General features: G+C 47.1%; 1 protein-coding gene across 4 annotated transcripts; it reads right to left on the minus strand.

Annotated features, from left to right (window-relative positions):
* Positions 1–9,653: 9,653 nt before the first annotated feature.
* Positions 9,654–22,785, minus strand: PIGZ (phosphatidylinositol glycan anchor biosynthesis class Z). 4 transcript variants are annotated; one of them, XM_060274231.1, is made up of 7 exons: positions 22,696–22,785; positions 21,575–22,280; positions 15,056–17,845; positions 14,789–14,895; positions 12,795–12,913; positions 11,801–11,999; positions 9,654–11,336 (listed from the first exon to the last, which is right to left on the minus strand). In XM_060274231.1, the coding sequence occupies exons 6-7, from the start codon at positions 11,919–11,921 to the stop codon at positions 9,730–9,732; spliced, it is 1,728 nt and encodes a 575-aa protein (XP_060130214.1). In that variant the 5' UTR covers positions 11,922–11,999; positions 12,795–12,913; positions 14,789–14,895; positions 15,056–17,845; positions 21,575–22,280; positions 22,696–22,785; the 3' UTR covers positions 9,654–9,729. The 4 variants fall into 4 exon arrangements, with proteins under 4 accessions (XP_060130214.1, XP_034989782.2, XP_034989783.2 ...); XM_035133891.2 differs by lacking the exon at positions 22,696–22,785 and having other exon boundaries at positions 15,056–15,121; positions 21,575–22,510; XM_035133892.2 differs by lacking the exon at positions 22,696–22,785 and having other exon boundaries at positions 21,575–22,510.
* Positions 22,786–22,926: the final 141 nt, after the last annotated feature.

The raw sequence follows: 22,926 nt of genomic DNA on the forward strand, positions 1-22,926 counted from the left end.
AGCAGAAGACATCAAGAAGAGGGGGCAAGAATATACAGAGGAATTATACCAGAAAGATATGGAGGTCTCGTACACCCCAGGTAGTGTGGTTGCTGACCTTGAACCAGACATCTTGGAGAGTGAAGTTAAATGGGCCATAGAAAGCACTGCTAATAACAAGGCCAGTGGAAGTGATGATATTCCAGCTGAACTATTTAAAATTTTAAAAGATGATGCTGTTAAGGTGCTGCACCCAAATACCAGCAAGTTTGGAAAACTCAGCAATGGCCAGAGGATTGGAGAAGATCAGTCTACATCCCAATTCCAAAGAAGGGCAGTTCCAAAGAATGCTCCAACTACCGCACAATTGCGCTCATTTCACACGCTAGCAAGGTTATGCTTAAAATTCTACAAGGCAGGCTTAGGCAGTATGTGGACCGAGAACTCCCAGAAGTGCAAGCTAGATTTCGAAGGGGCAGAGGAACCAGAGACCAAATAGCAAACATGCGCTGGATTATGGAGAAAGCTAGAGAGTTCCAGAAAAAGTCTACTTCTGCTTCATTGACTCTGCAAAAGCCTTTGACTGTGTCGACCACAGCAAACTATGGCAAGTTCTTAAAGAAATGGGAGTGCCTGATCACCTCATCTGTCTCCTGAGAAATCTCTATATGGGACAAGAAGCTACAGTTAGAACTGGATATGGAACAACTGATTGGTTCAAAATTGGGAAAGGAGTACGACAAGGTTGTATATTGTCTCCCTGCTTATTTAACTTATATGCAGAATTCATCGTGCGAAAGGCTGGACTAGATGAATCCCAAGCCGGAATTAAGATTGCCGGAAGAAATATCAACAACCTCAGATATGCAGATGACACAACCTTGATGGCAGAAAGTGAGGAGGAATTAAAGAACCTTTTAATGAGGGTGAAAAGAGGAGAGCGCAAAATATGGTCTGAAGCTCAACATCAAAAAAACCAAGATCATGGCCACTGGTCCCATCACCTCCTGGCAAATAGAAGGGGAAGAAATGGAGGCAGTGAGAGATTTTACTTTCTTGGGCTCCTTGATCACTGCAGATGGTGACAGCAGTCACGAAATTAAAAGACGCCTGCTTCTTGGGAGAAAAGCAATGACAAACCTAGACAGCATCTTAAAAAGCAGAGACATCACCTTGCCTACAAAGGTCCGTATAGTTAAAGCTATGGTTTTCCCAGTAGTGATGTATGGAAGTGAGAGCTGGACCATAAAGAAGGCTGATCGCCGAAGAATTGATGCTTTTGAATTATGGTGCTGGAGGAGACTCTTGAGAGTCCCATGGACTGCAAGAAGATCAAATCTATCCATTCTTAAGGAAATCAGCCCTGAGTGCTCCCTGGAAGGACAGATCCTGAAGCTGAGGCTCCAATACTTTGGCCATCTCATGAGAAGAGAAGAATCCTTGGAAAAGACCCTGATGTTGGGAAAGATGGAGGGCACAAGGAGAAGGGGACAACAGAGGACGAGATGGTTGGACAGTGTTCTCGAAGCTACGAACATGAGTTTGACCAAACTGCGGGAGGCAGTGCAAGACAGGAGTGCCTGGCGTGCTATGGTCCATGGGGTCACGAAGAGTCAGACATGACTTAACGACTAAACAACAACAAGCTCAGATGCCACGGCGCGGTGGCTTTTGGGAAACGCAATCCTCCGTTTCATTGAGTTCCATTCGACAGCCGATCTGTAGGGGGAGGAATGGAGAGCAGGCACTACAACTCCCAGAAGGCAATGGGAGAGCCGGCTCCTCCTCCCTTTCTCTCCCCGCCCGTTCCGAGTCCTCCTCATTGGCTGGCTCCTCTGACTCCGTATCTGGGCGAAGCCCAGGCCCTGTCAGCCAATGGGAGCCGAGAGTGGTGCGCGGGGGGCGTGGCTGGGCGGAGAGACGTTGGGGTTGAGGGTCGGCAGTTGCTTCAAGATAGCGGAGGGAGCTGCTGTTTTAAGTAAGGCCCGTCTCTTTACCTCAGGAGGGGCTCGTGTGGGGGGGGATGAACGAGGGCCAAGCCTGGCGTGGTTCCTGAGCATGTGCAGAGAGCCGTCTCCGTTGCCTCAGGAAACAAGCCCCGCCGAGTGCGGAGCCAGGCCCGGGGGCGACGGTTTTGGCCTCCACTCCCAGGGCGGGCTGCCCTTAGCCCTGCCAGCCTCTCTCTCTCCCCCCCCTCTGCAGGGCGGTTGTGAGGCGGAAACATGGCTGCTTCCTGTTCTAGTGCAAGGGCTGCTGCCAGTCTGCTCAATAACCCAGAGCTCCTGCGAAGTCTCCATCTGAACGGAGACTTGAACGCGGGGCTTTCCCCGTCAACTCTGAGTTGTTGGTAGCAGCAGCAGCAGCGGATTTCATGGTTTTTTGTGCTTCCCTTGGGTGGAAGCCTTGGAAACTTTGTGGTGTCTGCCGTCCGGGGAAGACGGGGCTGGTGGGGGCGGGGAGACGCATCTTGCCTGGCCCTTGATCTCGTCGGCCTCCCTAGCCTCTCCCCTTCCCCAAAGGACTCCAGACCCCGAGCCACTCCCTTCTGTGCAGAGCTAGCAATGGAGGCTCAGACCTCCAGGCTCCCAGGGGGAAAGGGAGGGCTTGGAGAGACTTGCCGCCATCCCAGTTCTGTAAAAGGGGCCCCCCTGCACTCGGTTGGTTAGAGCGTGGGGCTGAGAATGCCAAGCTTGCAGGCTTGATCCTCCTAAGGGCCACCTGCATTTTCCTGCATTTCAGGGGCTGGGCTAGATGACCCTTGGGATTCCTTCCAGCTCTGCAGTTCTACGATTCTAACATCTTCAAGGCTCTAAGGGAGACGACAGAAGGTCAGCACGTGACCCACACGGCGCCTGCTCCGCCCAATCGCCGCTCGCGACGGGGCTCCTTCTCCCGCTTAAGAGTTTTCAGTCCGCGGACTCGCGGCGAGGATGGTCCTGCGCCGGCTGCTGCTCGCGATGCTGAACGACCACCGGCTCCTGGAGCGCCTGGCGGACGCAAGGCCTATCCGGGTGGCCGCGCGCCTCACGGCCTCGGCTCTGACGCGTGGACTGCGCCTGCGCGACAATTTCCTGCGCGAGCTGAAGAAGGAAGCCAAGGCCTCCGGCTGGTCCAATGAGGGTCGCGGAAAGGACAACGGGCGGAATCCCTGAGGAAGGCCATTCCGGAAGGACGGAGCCCAAGAGGGACGCTGAGTGCGGCCAATAGCGGGCTCGGACCCGCCGCGTCTCCTGCCGGCCAACGAGCGAGGCGGCGAGCGCCCCCTGGAGGAGCAAGCCGCGAATAAAATGGTCGGCCCGCTTTGCCCGCCGCTCCGTTTTCCTTCGTCCGCGTTTGTCTGACGTGCGGGGGAGGGAGACTGGAGGAGGCGGTCGTCATGGCAGCGGCCGGATGGAGGCCTGGCTCTGCCCCTTTTACTGCCCCCGCCCCCATTTTACGGCTGTGGAAACTGAGGCTGGCGAGGCGCCTTAACTGAGCTCACCGGAGACGCAGCACCACCTGCCCCACTCCCTCCCGGGACAGCCTCCACCTCCGTGGTCCCCTCTCGCCGCCCCCAGAAGCAGGCCCCACCCCTGTGAGTGCGGAGGGGGAGGGAGGCTCCTCGAGTTATTCCCTGCCCTCTGGTCCTGCTCCAGCAGCCGCTTCGCTTTCCTGTAGCAGGGAGTTCCACAGGACTGGGCCAGTGACACTAAAGGCGGGGCTCCTCCTTGTCAAACGAGCTTCACCAACTCAGGGAATGACCAAGGATGGTTCTGCAGAGGACCTCTGTGATGTGAACTGGGGTATGGTAAGGGTTCAGGCGGTCCCTGGGGTATCCTGGACCTGTCGTTTGGGGCTTTGTAAAACAATGCAAGGACCTTGAACCTGACGCAGTAGTAAGTGGACAGCAACAAGGGTCCAGATGCCCACCATCAGTCCGGTCTGGTGCTTCTAAACTAAACCCAAAGACAGCTCCATACAACAGTGCTGTGTTTCCTTAGAAACGTTTGAGATGGCTCACAACTTAAAAAACATAAAATACAATAAAACACAAAACTAAACAGAATTGCAGAGCAAGAAATAAAAGCAGTTAAGACGGTGGTAATGCTATGTTTAAAAAAACCCTGAAAAGAGAAATGTAGCTCATTGCTAAGGCCTGATCTACAGATGATATTTCAGAAAAGAAAATGGAGTCATTAAGAAAAGGGCAAAATGGATCTCCCAGGAAATTCAAAATCAGTCCGATGGCAGAGAATGTTAAATGCAGCATCTTGAATTGGGCTCAAAGAATGAGGAAGTCAGTGCAGTTGCTTTTGCTCTGTAGTAACATGCTCCCTCCCAGTGCCTGCTTTTTGTCAGCATCTAAGGTGGAAATTTTGGGCAAACTGCATCTACTGTAATAGCCAGCTCTGCATTCCCCAGTATGTGGTGCAGTTGGCACACCAGCCCCCTAACTCTGTGGTGCCACTGGCATCCAAATCCAGAAACAGCTCTGCGGCCACAGACCTTTCCAGGAGAGGCCAAACCTGTTCCTAGATGGCTTGTTCTCTTCTTGTGATTTGGAAGTTGTACTGTTTGGAACTGCCTTTGCCTGTTTAGCCCTGCGAGGAAAACCTCCCCTGCATAATCTAAGGAGCAGACAAGCCAGGAGGACTTTGACTTGTGCCTGGAAATGGAACTAAGAGCCAGTGGAGCTCCCAATATGTGCATCCATCCAGACTTTTAATGATCAGGCCAAAGTCACCATGTTTTGCAGTAGAAAAAAGGGGGCCTTGAAACAAAATATTGCAACTGCCACCAGGGATGCTTTTGTTATGAGGTGCTCCAGCCAGCCTGGAACAAGGAAAAGAAAAAGGAAGCAGTTTTCTTAAAACAACAAAAACCCTTACCTTCTTGAAATCTTCCCAAGCTTGGCTACCGTATATATGTAGCCTAAAAGGCTTCAGTTGAGGGCTGGAACACTTTGAACATAATAGAAAGCTACTTTGTACCAGGGCAGGCAAGACCATTACCTATTCTGACTGACACCAGTTCTCTAAAGTGGAGATTTTATCCTGGAAGTTTCTTTGTTTACAACATGCAAACCATGTGCTCTACCAATAAACTCTGATTCGTCCACCCATTATTATGATTGTTGGTGTTATTATTGTTATTTATATTTATCATTATAGTTCAGTTTTACAATCCAATCCAATCCAATATACTTTATTGCTCTGAGGAAGGGAAGGATATGTTCTTTTCCCCATTTCTTTCCTCCTGAAGCCTTGCATACAGCAGCAGCCTGGAGGGGGCAATGCTGCCCTCCGAACACGTGTCACTCATACTTACCTGCATAGGAGTGGCATGAATCTGTGGGGGACGCCAATGGAGCAAATTGGGGGCAGGCTTCAGGGCATTAATTTTATTACACACACACACACACACACACACACACACACGTGTGTGTGTGTGTGTGTGTGTGTGTGTGTGTGTGTATCATAAAAATGTATTGCAGCACTTCACAAACACAAACCCAACAATAAAATAGCAACAAATTAAAAACAAGTTAAAAGCAAAAAGAAATGTAAAACACTTTCAAAGGTCCAGCCCATCCAAACTGGTCAGGAGGACAGCTCCACATGGGCTACTGCTGGGGCACCAATAGGGTTTTTCTGGGGCCAGTACACTATACAGAAACTACCCTGTATTTTATGCAAATCAATGGTATTTGCATAAAAATCGCAAATACTTTGTGTCACGCAAAATTATGTGATTTCTTGCAGGTGGTGTGGAGAACCCAAAAATAAATTGGTGGTGACACAAGTAATAAAATGTCAGACAGAATGTGAACAGATGAAGCTTTCCCGATAATTGTATTTCTGTTCTGGAAAAGGCTGACCTGTTGAATTTCTGCCTGCCACACAGCTGTTAAAGGCAGTAGAGCCAGGGACATGCTCTTTGAGGATATTATTATTATTATTATTATTAGTTTTATTACCCATCCTTCACCAGTGGGCTGCAGCAATCTAAATCTCAAAACTGAGGACAGCTACAATCACAGGAATAGGGTGGGCTCTGAAAATGCAGGTGTTAAAGGCTATGGTAAATGTATGTAGAGCTTGTTTTTAGGAAGAATAGTATTTGTCCATTTATTGTATCCTACCACGTGTCCAGAACACCTTCAGGGTAGTTTACAAAACATAAAAAAACAGCAATTACATTTAAAAATAAATAAATCAGCATATAAAACTATCCTAAATCACAACATCGGGCAACAATAGAATCACAGAAGAAAGGACCCCCGAGGATTATCTAGTCCAACCCCTTGCAATACACAGATATACACAGCTATCAAAACTCCCAATACAGATTCCACAATAGGGGAACAACCACTTGTATCTAATCTAACATCAGAGGACTGTCCAGCTATGAAGGGCTTAGGACCAGGGGAGGCTTACACCAGGGTGCTCAAACCTTTGCAATGGTCAGAACCAGCATTTAAAATTATGCCCAGAAACCAAATGAAAGCTGCCAAGGCTGGCCCAATACATTTTGCCACCTGAAGCAAACCATAAAATTCCCCCACACCTGGGAAGAAGGTGGTGGTGGAGCTTTACGTCAGGGACAAGGGAGGAAGGAGACCAGAAGCGCTTTCTGTTCACCAAGAGGCTGCTGGGGGTGGGGCAGGGGGTGGGGCAGATCCAAAGCGCTCTGCAGCTGTCACTGCCAGCGCAGCAGCAGCAGCAGCAGCAGCAGCAGTGGGCAATGCATTCCTTGGAGGCTGGATTTGCTGCCAATGTGGCTTCTCCCAGCCAAGGCAGTGTGTCTCCTACTGGAGAATTCACATTGCCATCTGGGTTATGGGTAGAAAGGATGCCAGAAGTGTTTGGGCATTGTTGCAGGGGGAGTGGGGGTGTTGCTCCAGAAGGGAGCCATGAGGGTTGCTGTGGCAGAGACTGACCAAGGCATTTCATCTGGATGATTTGAGGGTGCTAAATAGCAGCTCCCCACCCCAGTACAGTCTTAGGCACATCTTGATTTTGGACATTTTCATTTTCTAGCAGATAATGTTCCATGCCATCAATACTGATGCAATCATGTGTCCTTGGTCCCTTACTAACAAAGGAGGAGTTCAGCTGCGGCAATTGTGGTGCATAAAGCAAACTTTTTGCAAGGGCCTCTTTCTGGCTTACAAACACAAAGAGCACCTTTCAAAGGCAGTTGCCACAAGTGCCCTGGTCAAAGTCTCCTGAAACTGAGCTTAATTTTTATCATTATTTATAATTATTATCCTGTCTTTGCACAAAGTTTTCTCAAGGCAGCTTAGAATCAATTTTAGAATGCATTCTTATAAACAACACTATAAAACAATTTCTTCAAAAGAAACAAGCAAACAACAATAATGACAGATTGAGGTGCTTTTGAACATGATGGTACACATGAAACTCAGCCTTTACCAGGTCCCTAAGGTCAGAAGAACAGGGGCAGTCCGGTTTCTCTCCCGGAAAGGCCTTGTCCCCATGTGCCACCCACTCAATTGGCTCTGGTAGAGGTATCGGGTTCAAGTGGCAACAGAGTTTCTGAAGGTGATCTCCATGAACTGGCAGCTTCCTAGAGGGGTAGGCAGCACTTCAAGATCCTCTGATACACCTCAGACTTTTAAAGCGCCCAGCAAAATCTGTATCTTGAATCGTGCCCAGAAACGGAGTGTATGTTGGTGGATGCTGCTGCTCATCTTGGTAGCAGTTTTTGTCTCGATGCTCAGTCTGGTGCAGTCCACTGGGTCTAGCTGGTTCTCACCATTACACTAGGCTGTTTCCCCCAGGCTGTCTGTAAACATGTCAGCTGGCCCATCTTGGCTTAGAGATTCTCACATTAGCATATAAACACATATTTCCATATATCTGAAGAAGTGTGCATGCACACGAAAGCTCATACCAAAATAAAAACTTAGTTGGTCTTTAAGGTGCTACTGAAGGAATTTTTTTATTTTACTTCGATCCAGACCAACACGGCTACCTACCTGTAACCAGACATATTTCCATGTCCACTTCCAAAAGTCTTGGGCGCGAGCATTTTAGCCCAAGGAGCTTTGGCCTCTCTGCACTCTTGATGCCTCATTCTACCCCTCCCCTATTTAAATCATCATGGATCTTTTCTCACCTTCATCCTTATTAGGGGAGAGGGGGAGATATGTTCCGAACCTGATCCTCCTGAGTTTCTTTTGGCTTTCCCTCCAAAGAAATTGCTCTGCCACCTTTTTATTGTAAGTGCCAGCAGTCTGGTTCCACACTGGTTCAAGTGAAGCCCATCCTGCTTGCCCCAAAATGTTCCCTGGGGCCTAGAGTTAATCCAAACCTTTCCTCTCCACACTCCTGTCTCATCCACACATTGAAGCTCCACAGATGTGCCTTTCTACCAGGCCCTGTACATGAACCTGGCAGCATTTCAGAGAAAAGTCACACATATAGCCAAAGTGCCTGTGGTCAGTGGCGTATTGGGGTGCCTAGAAGGCAGAGGCAGATGGAGGCCCTAGGACACACAGCTATGAGACAAGATGGCTATGTTTTTCGCTGGAAAAGAACAGAAAATGCTGGAAACTGAGAAGCAGGAACTAGGATGGATGGCATTTGGGACACTTGGAAGTTGAAGAAAAGGAAATGGGTTGCTTGGGTTGTGCACAGTGTTTGGTGGGCAAGGTGTATTGTGAGATTTCTACCAGCAAATGGGAGCTACAAAATGTAGCCAAAGATGGAGAAGCTCTATACAGTCAGCAAAAACAAGACCTGGAGCTGACTGTGGCTCAGATCATCAGCTTCTTATAGCAAAATTCCAGCTTAAACTGAAGAAAGTAGGAAAAAACCACTGGGCCAGTAAGACACAATCTAAATCAAATCCCTTATGAATACACAGTGGAAGTGAGGAACCTTGATGGCAGAAAGTGAGGAGGAATTAAAGAACCTTTTAATGAGGGTGAAGGAGGAGAGCGCAAAATATGGTCTGAAGCTCAACATCAAAAAACCAAGATCATGGCCACTGGTCTGGCAAATAGAAGGGGAAGAAATGGAGGCAGTGAGAGATTTCACTTTCTTGGGCTCCTTGATCACTGCAGATGGTGACAGCAGTCACGAAATTAAAAGACGCCTGCTTCTTGGGAGAAAAGCAATGACAAACCTAGACAGCATCTTAAAAAGCAGAGACATCACCTTGCCTACAAAGGTCCCTATAGTTAAAGCTATGGTTTTCCCAGTAGTGATGTATGGAAGTGAAAGCTGGACCATAAAGAAGGCTGATCGCCGAAGAATTGATGCTTTTGAATTCTGGTGCTGGAGGAGACTCTTGAGAGTCCCATGGACTGCAAGAAGATCAAACCTATCCATCCTGAAGGAAATCAGCCCCGAGTGCTCACTGGAAGGACAGATCCTGAAGCTGAGGCTCCAATACTTTGGCCACCTCATGAGAAGAGAAGACTCTGGAAAAGACCTTGATGTTGGGAAAGATGGAGGGCACAAGGAGAAGGGGACGACAGAGGACAAGATGGTTGGACAGTGTTCTTGAAGCTACGAACATGAGGGAGGCAGTGGAAGACAGGAGTGTCTGGCGTGCTCTGGTCCATGGGGTCACGAAGAGTCGGACACGACTAAACGACCAAACAACAACAACAACTATATATATATATATATATATATATATATATATATATATATATGGCTGAGAATAACTAGGGTTGTTGTGGACTGCATGTTTGTGCACCAAATGTTCTTTAGCTTCTTTGCTTCGCTCACCTTGATGCTAGTTGCTCTTTTTATTTCTCTCCAGATACAGGATATACAGTCCTAACTGGCTTCTCCACTTTTCACTAAGGAGAAAGGACATTTGTGGTGGGTCTTCCATCGTCAGATGTGGAAATATTACTGTCTCCTTCGTGACCAGTAACTGACATTGCTCTATTATGGTTCTGACGGTGCCTGGGATGATAACCAGCACCTGGCAAGTTATTTCCTTGCCCAGTTCTCTATTGACACAGGCAGGGCCATTCACTATGGATCCCAGGATCTGACAAAGGAAGCTTTTCTCTGCCCCAGCCATGTCGACAAGCTCCACCAGCGTGTTGCTCTTGTTAACATTAAGCAGAAACCTGGGAGGCATGTAGGTCCGAGCAAAGAGTAGTGTGTAGTGTGTGTGATGGCTCAGGGACTCTGGGGAATGGGTGAGCTGCTCCAAGTGGAAGAGGCAAGGGACTATGCCTCCCTGGTGGAAGCAGCCAAAGAAAAGGGCACCACAGAGATTGAACACAAGGTTGATGGATTTCCATTGCTGGGCCTGTCTGTGCTGTGTGACCAAGAGGACCAGAGGCAAGATGAGAGGGATGAGGAAGCGAGGTTCTTGATGACTGAATAAAGAAAGGAGTGCCAGAGGGATAAAATAGAAAGCCAGCAGTGCCAGTCTGCCTTCTGGGCATGTGAGAGCTGAATGTGAGCTCCTCCTCAAGGTCTTTAACCACATAAGTTGGCTAATGTGCACTTTCAGGAGTTTGATGCCATTGCTAACAGCTTCTACATGAAGGATCCCAAAAAGCAGGACCCCGTTAACTGCAAAATGTGTAAGATGTGGGTGAGTCCCGTGTTGCGCAAGGTTATCAGGGTTGAGGTTATAGGTGAGGAAGTTCAAGGGGGTCACGACGACACTCTGGCGGAGCCTGGTGAGGATGCTCAGTGGGCTGGCCTCATAAAAGCTATGCAGGCTAAGTCCTGACAGGGAAGAAGTGAAATACCATGTGTCAGCAGCTATGAAGAAAACAGCAGTGAAGGCAGCACTTGGGGCAAGACAGAGAACATGGTACATTGTCCTTCTAATGCTTTGCTGGCATGTAGCACCTGCACAGACCCAGTGCAACAGCGGCACCAGAGCAAATGCCAGAAATGTTGGCCTGTTAAAAAAGCCAGCAACTATGATAATCCCAATGAGTCTGTGATTGAGAGGATTCTGCCACCGATAGGCTGAGGCCGAGGTTTTGCTGGCTGCTTTTGAAGACACTAGTAGAAGCAGCAAGGCAAAAAGAAGTCCTTCAACAGTGTTAGCAAAAGTCCTCGTGTAAAACACAAGTGTGACGTAGGAGCCAGCAAGCAGAGCCAGTGAGTTCCACGGATCCGCTCCCCACAGAGGAGCCAGCTGGTAAACACTGTAGTCAAGGATGAATGAAAAGATGGTGAGGAGGAGGCGGGGTGAGACGAGGAGGGTGTAGCTGGTGATGCAGCTGGTCGAGAGGCCCAGGTGCTGAAGGGCTTTGATGGCCCAGAAAGCAACTCCAGATGTGATCAAGGGAAACACTACTGTCCTGCAAGGAGACTTGGGGAGGAATTCCCAGGGGTGGTAAACCTTTAAGTCCAATACGCTGCCTGAGGAGGAGTGGGGAAAGGTTAACACAGTTAGTACACTAGCTGGAGCCCTGTCAGCTAGAAAACCTGGCCCCCAAGTGACTTGCAACATAAGATTAGAAAAGCAAAAAATAATTGAAGTATTTGACTCACCAAATAAAACCAAGCAAAGAATCTTATTAAAAGCAGAACCAAGTGCAGAAGATCAATAATTCAGCAGACTCAGAATTGCTCTTGTTGCTCTTTATAAACCAGGCTGCCTTTATGTGGCCCGTTTGGAACAATGGAGGAAATGGAAAGCAGCTCACCAGCCATATGGTGGGGGCCCTAGAATTTAACTCATCACTGACCTCCCCCCCCCCCGCTCCCAAATACCTTTTTGAAACCAGGTACAAAGCGCTGTCCACACTGGAGCTATCACAAAGACTAGGTTTTGTAAAACCACAAAACCTTTTCATGCCACATACATAAGATGTCTACTTTACCTGCCATGACCTCTGGAGACTGGAAAAACTCATCTGGGTGCAGGTAGCCAGTCTGAGGAAGAAGACACCAGCCAACTCTAAGCATGCAAAGAACTCTCCAAAAGGTTTTGGGTGAAGCCATCACAGCTTCACCAGACCTGCCTAGATTGGAAGGTTGTCCACTGGAAACAGCAGCAGTCCTAGTTGTCAAAATCCAGGCCTGAAAAGGACAAAATACTTAAAGCACACAACCCGATTGAGCATTGCTGGTGACAGAAATAATTCCTAACAAAATTTTAAAAAATCCTTCCAGCAGCACCTTAAAGACCAACTAAGTTTTTATTTTGGTATGAGCTTTCGTGTGCATGCACACTTCTTCAGATACCTGAAGAAGTATCTGAAGTATCAGAGGTATCTGAAGAAGTGTGCATGCACACGAAAGCTCATACCAAAATAAAAACTTAGTTGGTCTTTAAGGTGCTGCTGGAAGGAATTTTTTTATTTTGTTTCGACTACGTCAGACCAACACGGCTACCTACCTGTAACTAAAATAATTCCTAGTTAGACAAATAGACACCTTTTTCAAGCCTCACCCCTTAAGATTAATTATTAAACATTGCTATTAGTTATATGCTGACATTTTCCCTAGGACTTTGCAACTGCTTTGGATGAATTCTGAACCAAATCAGGCCAATTCAGGCCCAGTCCAAAGGGGGCTCTAGATCATTCTGAAACGAGACAGCCTGTCTCTAAAGTGTTGCAGAACAACCCCATATAAGTAGAGGAGAGCAGGAGAAAAGCAGGGAGCTAGATTTTACTTTTACAGATGAAACAGAAAAGCATTTTTCCTAATTGCTCAGTTAAAAAAATTAAGCTGCCCCCACTTTCCATTGCTTTGCCCCATGAAAATTATTGAGATAACTAACAGTATTTTTAATGTTGCAGAAAGCTTATTTTATTAATAATAGTTTGTGCTAAAATTATTATTTAATTTTGTAATCCTGTTCCCTCTTACCTTGGAGTAAGCCCTATTAACACTACCGGTAGGACACTTCCTTCTGGGTAGACATGGATACCTTTGTGCTGTAAGTTATCCATCCAGTTCGGTCTTCCCAAGGGCCTGGATTTCAGCTCCTGCACAGCAGGAAACAAACCAGTTTCAAGTAGCCGTGTGGCTACAAAAAGTCACTGAAAACAGGATGTCCATTGAAACAATCCATTATCATTTTGGGAAGGGAGATCTTATATTCCTAGATTTACCGGTAGCATAAAATTAATCTTTTGTGTAATAATGAAGGCATAAAAGGAGATTTGGGCATTCTTGGCATTTCTGAAGAGCTTCAGGCAGACTCCTTGCCACTCTGATAATATCAAGGCCTTTCTACTGTGCTTAAGATCTTGTGTTTGATTCTCTTGCTCTTGTGTAAAAGGGTGTGCAAGCATTCTGTTATCTTTCTTTTTTTAAAAAAAATGTTTTTATTGACTTTCCATTTTTCTACATTTCAAAATAAACATTATACAAACTTTAAAATATACAATGACTTCCCTACTTCGCCTTCCATGGTTCATATTACATATCATACATTCCTGCATATTGTACTGTAATCATGCAAATCAATTTTACACTTTTACATCAATCAAATATCATTTACTCTGATGAATTTATCTTAATGCTGCCAGCGTTTCCCTTCTTTTGAATCTATTTTCCAAATTTTCTGTCTAGATCGAGGGAAACAACCCCATTAAAGTCACCCATCATTATTATTTTACTATCTCCCAAATCAAACAATTTCTCTTTTAATCTTTTTTTAAAAATCTGTTTTTTAATCATTAGGGGCATAAATTCTCACTACAGGGAATTCCCATCTAAAGAAGATAATTTTCTTTTTAAGGGCCTCCATAAAAAAATTGGGATTTATTTTAAAATTACTGTATAATTCTTTCATCATCTATTTTGAGATCTTTCTCATGTCTGGAGCACTTTATGTTTGATACTTCTGGAGTTAAAGAGAACCAGTCACCTGGAAGTTTTTTTCTTTTGGGCATATGGAGATTTAACCCTAAATACACGGTGTTTCTGTGTGCTGCTCTGGTTTGCCAGAAGCAACCCAGAAGCTATCTGCGGAAAACACCGGCTCCCTCAGCCTATAGAGCGAGATGAGTGCCGCAACCCCAGAGTCGTCCGCGACTGGACTTAACGGTCAGGGGTCCCTTTACCTTTTAAACGATCAATAGCTTTATCCAGATCCTGTTTTTGCATCTTTGCAAGCGCCTCAATTATTTTATTCCTTATTAATCCATCTGGTTGGTGAGGGATGGATCTAAATCTCAAAAGCATCTTATTCTCTTTTTGTCTTAATTCAATTAGACCTAAATTATCCACCATCAATTCCTGAGTTGCTCTGGCCATCGCAACTTCTTCCTGCATCTGTTCCTGTTCCCTCATTTCTTTATTTTCCTCTTTATTTATTCATTTGCATTGCATCTTGAAGGGTTTGCACCATTTTTTTCCAAATTACTTGTTTTGCTTGCAAGGGCCTTTATTTCTGTTGATAATTCACCCACCAACTTGGTGTGACTTTGAAGATCTTTCCACATTTCCATCGTTACTTTCACAAGTTCTATCTTGGTTTCCCCCTCTTGGAAACCAAGCTTTATCCACTAGAAAATCCCCAGAGCTTTCAAAAACATTTCAGTTCCATTAGCCTCTGAGGGCAGGCCATCTAAACAGGCCCACCAACCTTACAGCCAGGAGTTGCCACTGCCATTCCAAGCTTTATTGGGCAATGGTCCAACCATGAAAAGGGAGTGCATTTCACCCCAGCCCATTCTTTGTCCACTTCACATATCACTTTGGGCAAAGACTACATCAAGGAGATGCTCTGCCTGACCAATGGCCACTTGAGAGAGTTGCATGGTTGTCATGGAGCCCATCAGCTGGCCTAGTGGGAGCCAACGTAAGAATTTTGAAGTCACCCAGAACTAACATCCTAGTACCCCATATATTACCTTGGCCAGCTCCATCAGAGAAGCTGCTGGGCAACAAGGTGGTCAACAGACCATCAGCATTCCCAATCTGCCTCTTTGGACCAATGCCAGGCGGAGATCCTCTGAAGCTGTCCAAAATCAAGAGTGGTTTTTAGGTAAAGGAGATGATGCTTTATGCACAATAGCTACACACACAAACCCTTCAACCCTCCCCCATCTAGCCTTATGCTGCACCAAGTACCCATATGGTCACAGCTGGGTATGGTCAAGCCCTCCCAGCTCACTCACCTACGTCTCAGTAATGCAAGCCATGCCAGTCTCCTGTAGATGATCATGGCCTTCCTCTGCACCACTCTGAACAACAGCAAGAAACATGTTGGCTAATAATATACTGACAATATTTTTATGACACTATACTGTACTGTTTCAAAGTCTATTCATGATAACAATTCCCCCTTCCTTTATCAGCTGGATTTATGATAATGTTAGTATCATTGGATAAGTCATTAAGGCAGGCATGTTGGGAATTGGTTAAATTGTCCTGGGTCCTAGGATAAGATAAACTCTTTTCAAGTTTAACCAAATCACAGATCACCAATTAATGAAACAAAGTTATGGAAGGATTAAAACTAGGCAGGATAAAAGATGATTTAGGTCTAAATTGCTGTGGCTGTTGATCTCTGATACCAAACATGTCACGTAACTTAATATTACACACAATTTATATAAATCTACCCTGGTGTAAAAAGCATTATAGTGAAAAGCATTAAAGCATTATAGTCTCCTGCCAACCTAGCAGTTCGAAAGCACGTAAAAAATGCAAGTAGATAAATAGGAACCGCTACAGCGGGAAGGTAAACAGCGTTTCCGTGTGCTGCTCTGGTTCGCCAGAAGTGGCTTTGTCATGCTGGCCACATGACCTGGAAGCTATACGCCGGCTCCCTCGGCCAATAATGCGAGATGAGTGCGCAACCCCAGAGTCGGTCACGACTGGACCTAATGGTCAGGGGTCCTTTACCCTTACCTTGGTGTGAAAAGCATTATAGTGAGGCTTAGGAACAAAATCGAGTCCCTGCTTTTCTGTTGTTAAGGAATGTGAAGAATTGTTTACTATTAGTATTTTGTTTCATTAATTGGTGATCCATCCTCCAATGACAATGGGTAGATCACTGCCAGGTTTTTTTTTTACTGTGAGTAGACTGCAGTCTCTTGGGAGTTGGATGTGCCTGACATGTGCCTGACATATCCCATATATTTCATGCATTCACCTGTGGAGCCAAGTAGAGGAGCTTCATAGTCACATACATAGTAGCTGATAAATCTCTTACTGGTAAATTGTAGGGAAAACTAAGGGCACTCAAAATTAAAATCATTGAATCATAGTTGGAAGGGTTCCCAAGGATCATTTACTTCACCCCCTGCAATGCAGGAAATTCAACTAAAGCATCCATGACAGATGGTTAAAAACTCCCGAGAAAGGAGTTGATCACTGTTGATCAGCTCTTACTATCAGAAATTTCTTCCTGCTGTTTAGTTGGAATCTCCTTTCCTGTACACGAAGTCATTGGTACCAGTCCTACCCTCCGGAGCAGGAGGAAAGCTGCCTATGGACAAATACCAGCTCCATAGCTGCCAAGTTTTCGCTTTTCTCGCGAGGAAGCCTATTCAGCATAAGGGAAAATCCCTGTAAAAAAGGGATAACTTGGCAGCTATGACCAGCTCTCTCGGCCTGAAGCGAGATGAGCACCGCAGCCCCATAGTCGTCTTTGACTTAATAGCATTACCTTTTCTTGCTCCTGCATCTCACGGTTGACTCATCATCATCATAGTTTATTTCTACCCCGCCCATCTGGCAGCTCCCAAATTATTATTATTATTATTATTATTATTATTATTATTATTATTATTAAAGCAACATCAAATATGAAAAACTTCGCTAAACAGGGCTGCCTTCAGGTGTCTTCTAAAAGTCAGATAGTGGTTTGTTCCTTGACATCTGATGGGAGGGCGTTCCACAGGGTGGGCGCCACTACTGAGAAGGCCCTCTGCCTGGTTCCCTGTTAAGCTTTTGGTCTACTAAGATCCCTAGATCCTATTCACATGCATTACTGGTAAGCCTGGTGTCCCCCATTTTATGCAGAACCATATATTTGTCCCTATTGAAATTCATTTTGCTAGCTTGGACCCAGCTCTCAAATCTGTTAAGGTCATTAAAGAACAATCTTGGGGTTGTCAGATAACTAGCTATAAATCTACCTAAAAGTTAAATTATCCAACCCCCACTTTACCAGCTTCTCCTCAAGAATACCATGGTGGCTTTTGTCAAAAAACTTACTGAAATAAATATACACTATATCCACAGCATCCCCCTGATCCACCAAGCTTGTAACTCAATTTTTTAAAAAAGAAATGAGATTTATCTGGCACCACTTACATTTGAGAAACCCACGCTGGGTCTTAGTAATCACAGCATCCTTTCCTAAGTGCTCACAGACTGACCGTTGAATTATCTGTTCTAGGAGCTTTTCTGGTATCGATGTCAACCTCACCAGGCGTTAGTTACCTGGCTCCTGGACAACATTTGCAGGGACCTCACCTATTCTCACCTATTCTCCAAGAATTCTCAAATATTTTAGACAGAGGCTCTAAGATTGCATCTGCAAGCTCCTTTAGTACCCTTGGTAGGGGACATAGAATCATACAAGCAAGCTTTTCCTGATGCTCCTCATCATAAGACTCAAACCAATCGAAGAGTCCCACTAAACATCTAACAGTGAGAGCAGTGGAATGGACTCCCTTGGCAGGTGGTGGTCTCTCCTTCATTGAAGAGTTTTCAACAGAGGTTGGGTGGCCATCTATCAGGGATTCTTCAGCTGTGATTCCAGCATTCCAGGGAGTTGAATTACAATTGTGGGTCTTTTCCAACTCTACTATTTTAAGTTTATTGGTCTATGATGAAGGCTTTATACATCCAGCAGCTTTAAGTGGATATGATGCATCCCACACATGCATGTCTTTTGCCTTGGTGGTACTTGCATCCAACTGTCATTTAATTGAGATTTTCCTGATCCATAGATACTGCAGTAAGGTGGGGAAAATAACAAATGTTACCAAATGGTGAGCATATTGAAGTGCATTGTGTGGGCATGTATTCTTACCCCTGGGATGTGCTTGTTTGCTAGGTGCCATTTGTCCATACACCCCCTCTTTCTGTTGGTGAGATGATTTAGGTGAGTTGCTGGTGGCAGCAGTCATGACAAACACTTAAAAAAATAGTCTACTGTTTTGTGCATATTGGAAAACTTTGTATTTCCAAAATAAAGTTTTTTAAATGGCTGCCAGCGCTGGTAGTCAAATGCCCTCTCAGCAAAGCTCAGGGAGGGTGGGCTGGAACCCACACTTTTTACAGAAAATATGTTCAACACACTGTTCTGTCAGAAAACTCACATCTATTTTTAAAAAGAAATTGGCCATGTACAAAGGCAAACAAATACCTCCATGTATGCCCGCAATGGACCTCAGATTTCTGGCACTCAGGGAGTGTGGGAAGTCCTGAGGGAGGGGACAATAGCCTCCAGGCGAGCACAACCTACTAGCGTGCTGGGAAACATTGAGGAGTTGAAGTAAAAGTGTTCATGTCAACAAATGTGAACAAAAGCCCACATGGAAAACATGGGATCTGTGTGACCCATGTGCATGTTCACTCTGATGTATCACAGCCTAGCACAAACTCCTGGATAGAGTTCTCCTGGGGCAGAACAGGAGGGAATGAAGCGAGAGTTTTACACAGGAAGCTGATGAATGCAGAGGTTTTCACGAGGACAGTTCTCAATGAGGAATCTCTGGGTGGAAGATGTGGGACTGCATCAAAAGATTAGATTTCATTATCTGGTCTGGAACAGCAAGGCAAGGAACCGGGTGAGTCACCACTGGGAAGCAAAGAGCCAGGAGCCAATCACCAAGACACACCCTAAATTGGAAGAAGATAGGGGGGAAGGCAAAGGTGGAGCAGAAAGGAAAAGAAGCTGGAGGAAGGAGCTGGGAAGTACAGGAGAGTGTGGTGGAACAGTGTGGGATAACTAGGGGAGCATAGGAGAGGTGCCAGAGATCACTCCATCCATCTGCTGTGACAGGACCACCTCTTCTTCCTCCATTGTCACTTGGGGGGCAGCCATTCCATCCAACAGTCTTCATGGGCGAGATGGGAAACACAAGGCTCCTTGCATCCGCTTGGCTGGTGGTCCAGTGCCATTAGGCACTTACTGCCTCTGAACTGTGCCACTGGCCAATACAAATTGGTGCCCAAGTTCTGATTTTCCTCTTTCCTGCTTGTCCCTTTGTGTGTTGTGTTTTTCTTCAGTTGTAAGCCTTCTGTGGTTTTATGTAAGCTGCTCTGGGAGCATTTGTAACCTGCTCTTCAAATGCTCTAAATCAGGGGTGGCCAACTCCCAAGAGACTGCGATCTACTCATAGGGTTAAAAACTGGCAGTGATCTACCCCCTTTTGGGGGGTTCAGGTCAAGGTTGTTGAACTTTTTCTATGAAGGAAAGCCCTGGTTTTTTTGGTTCAGGTCAAAGTTGTTGACCTTTTAGGGAGGAGTAAAGCCACATTTTGGGGCGGTGCAGGGCAAACTTTGTTGAGGTTTTTTTTTACGGGAGCTAAAGTTTGGGGGGAGCCAGGGATCTACCAGTGATCTACCACAGACGTTCAGTGATCTACCAGTAGATCATGATCTACCTGTTGGACGTGCCTGCTCTAAATTAATAATTACAGTAATAAAGTACCTGGGTTTAGACACAGGAGACACTCCGAATGCTTTATTCTTTTGTGTATGTTACAATACTTTGGCCACCTCATGAGAAGAGAAGAATCCTTGGAAAATACCCTGATGTTGGGAAAGATGGAGGGCACTAGGAGAAGGGGACGACAGAGGATGAGATGGTTGGACAGTGTTCTCGAAGCTACGAACATGAGTTTGACCAAACTGCGGGAGGCAGTGCAAGACAGGAGTGCCTGGCGTGCTATGGTCCATGGCGTCATGAAGAGTCGGACATGACTAAACAACAACAAATGTTACTCTATTAATCCTGTTACACCTATAGCTGAATAAAACTTTTAAACTACTAGATTTGGACTGATCTATCACAGCCTGTTCAGATGGTGCGGAGGCATCAATGGACTCCAGGTTCCACCTTCAAGCAGGGCAGCCAGCTCTGTGGGAGGGTGTTGGGGGTCACATTATAATATATCTCACTGGAAGTTCTACTCTTCTGGAGGCTGCCTAAGGGGACCCAAATATCTGTGTTACTTTGGTCACTGGGACACATGTAAGGTTCTACAGATAGGCAAAAATAACCAGCTGCACAAATATAAAATGGGGGACACCTGGGTTGCCAGTAGTACATGTGAAAAGGCTCTAGGGTCTTAGCAGACCACAAGCTTAGCATGAGTCAACAATATGATGCAGCATCAGCAAAAAACAAAAAGATTCTAGGCTGCATCAACAGTAGTATCCCGATTGAGGGAAGCGCTGCTCTCTTCTGCCTTGCTCAGACCACACCTGAAGTCTTGTGTCTGGTTCTGGGTGCTATAATTTAAGGAGGATATTGACAACCTGGAATGTGTGCAGATGAGGGCAACCAAGATAGTCAAGGGTCTGGAAACCAAGCCGTATGAGAAATGGTTAAGGGAATTGGATATGTTTAGCCTGCAGAAAAGGAGACTGGGAGAAATGATACCCACCTTCAAATATCTAAAGGGTTGTCACACGGAAGATGGAACAAGTGTGTTTTCTCTTGGTCCAGAGGGTAGGAGTCAAACTAATGGCTTCAAGTTACAAGAAAGGAGATTCCAACTCAACATCAGGAATAACTTTCTGATAGCTGTTTGACAGTGGAACAAACTCCCTCAGAAGCTGGTGGACTTTCCTTCCTTGGAGGTTTTAAAGCAGAGATTGGACGGCCATCTGTCATGGCTGCTTTAATTGAGATTCCTGCATTGCAGGGGGTGGGATTAAATCAGGGGTCCCCAAACTTACGTTGCGGAGGGCCGGTGCCGCCAGCGCCAATTGCGCTGTGGGCCGGAGCACGTGTGCACACACGATTTCCAGCACACTTCCGGGTCACCGGAACAGCAGAAATAGCTTGTGTGCATGCACATGGGCCTCCTCCGACCCAGAAGTGAACCGGAAATGACGTTTGTGCATGCGCACAAGCTATTTCCGACGCTCCAGTGACCCGGAAGTGGGGAGCCGCACCGTTAAGAGCACGCGGCAGCAGGTGGTGCCAGGGGCCGCATAAAAAAGCCTCGCAGGCCACATCCGGCCCCCGGGCCTTAGGTTGGAGAAGCCTGGATTAAATGATCCTTGGCATTCCTTCCAACTCTAGACGTTTCTTCCAACCTCTGGGCATTTTTTTTACCTGAGAACCTGGATACCAATTGTGAACCCCCTGGAAAGAGGAAAGAGGGTGACCAGATGAGAGCTGAGCAGTGGACTATCCCCTGGTGAAGATAGTGTTGGGGCCAGAGTGGGGCAGCACAGCACAGTCACTTTCTTTCATTCTAATCTAGCCCAGTGCTTGCTGTTCTATAGTGCTGTCTTTGTTATATTGCTCCATTATAGCAGATACAATATACCCATTAGGCATATTTACCGGTAATATCAGAAGGGATAATCAGGGAAGGGAAGAAGGTACTCCAAATGCCAGCCCTGGCCATGATGATTTGGTGGGCAGACCTGTAATACAGTCCCGCCCCCCCTTAGCTTCTCTCCATTTTAAAGGAGACCTCATTGCCACATGAACGTACCCGTGAGCATTGAAGTACTGCTGTTAAATGCCAGTCGAACAGCTGCTGTTGGGGACATGGAGGAGGTTGCTGACTTGTCTTGCACTGACAAGATCTGGATGGACCAGGCAAGCCGTATCAGCTTGTGAGCTGGATTCTTGGGACAGCATCTTCAACTTAGACTCCCTGACCAGGAAGGCATTTTCCCTGGAAGAGGCTATTGTCATGCCAATCTCCAGGACTCCTTCTCTACAGCATACCAGATCACCCATGGTCAACGCATTGCCCATGCCGCTGCCAAGTGGGAAGTCTGCCTGAATTGGCAGAGGTGGCTTCAGATTTGGTGTTTCAGGCTGTCAGGCATTTGGCTCTTGGGGGCCTTCAGCAACACCAAGCACACACCCCACACCCCTGGCATTGTTCTAACAACCACAAGGCGATCCCAAAGCATTGTGGTCTCTATGCATGTGGCAGATCCCATTGGAATTGGGGTTCTCTGCTGGGCAAAAGGATGGCAATCCAAGAATGGGTGAAGCAGCCGTCTGTGATACCAGGAGGTCTGGGCATCCCGAGATTCCTAGCCCTGGCCTGCAAGTCCAGCTGGTGCAGGCAGAAGTCCAGCTGCTTTGCTTGGCAAGGCTGTCCGATCCTGGCTCTGGAGGGCCCTTGTGGTCTTTGACTTTCCTGCTGGCACAGCTGGAGATTCTCCTGAAGCTCTGCTCATGCTCTGGAACACAGAGGTTTCCTGGGCAGTCGGGGGCTGCATGCAAAGGGGCGCATGGAGTCTCCGGAGCCTCCCAAGGACCCTTCGGTGCTGTCCAGCTTAGGAACAGACTTGGTGCCCAGGAGGGTCCTTCGGGTCGGGCCTCCTGCTCTCCCAAGGGCCAACCAGGCGCCCCCAGGGGAAGCCCCCCAGCAGCGCTGCTCGCCCCGCTCGGCCCTCATGCGGACGGAGCGCGACCCCCTCCCGACGCCGGCTTTGCCCTCCCTTCCCACGCTGCGCTTTCTCTCCCTGCCACGGCCCCCTTTCACACGTCCTGGAGAGGGACGCGCATCTCCCCAGAGACGAGCCCAGTCCCAAGCCGGCAGGGCGGACGGGCAGCCTCTCGCCCGGGAGCGCAGGGGGCGTGGCAGAGGCTTACCTGGGCGCCAATGGGCGGGATCCATGCAAATGAGCTGCTCTTCGGGACGCTAGGGCGCCCTCTCGTCGGCGGGAGAGCTCCGAGCCGGGAGGTCCCCCAGGGCAGACGAGAGGAGCGCGCTAGAGCGGCGGCTGCCAAGCCGAGCAGGCAGCAGAGATCCGAAAGGCTAGAGGGGACCGCTTGGTGTTCTGGCTGGGCCACTTCCGGATGCTCGCCTGGGAGCCCCCGGCG

The sequence above is a fragment of the Zootoca vivipara genome, chromosome 5, assembly GCF_963506605.1.
Source record: "Zootoca vivipara chromosome 5, rZooViv1.1, whole genome shotgun sequence".
Taxonomy (NCBI): domain Eukaryota; kingdom Metazoa; phylum Chordata; class Lepidosauria; order Squamata; family Lacertidae; genus Zootoca; species Zootoca vivipara.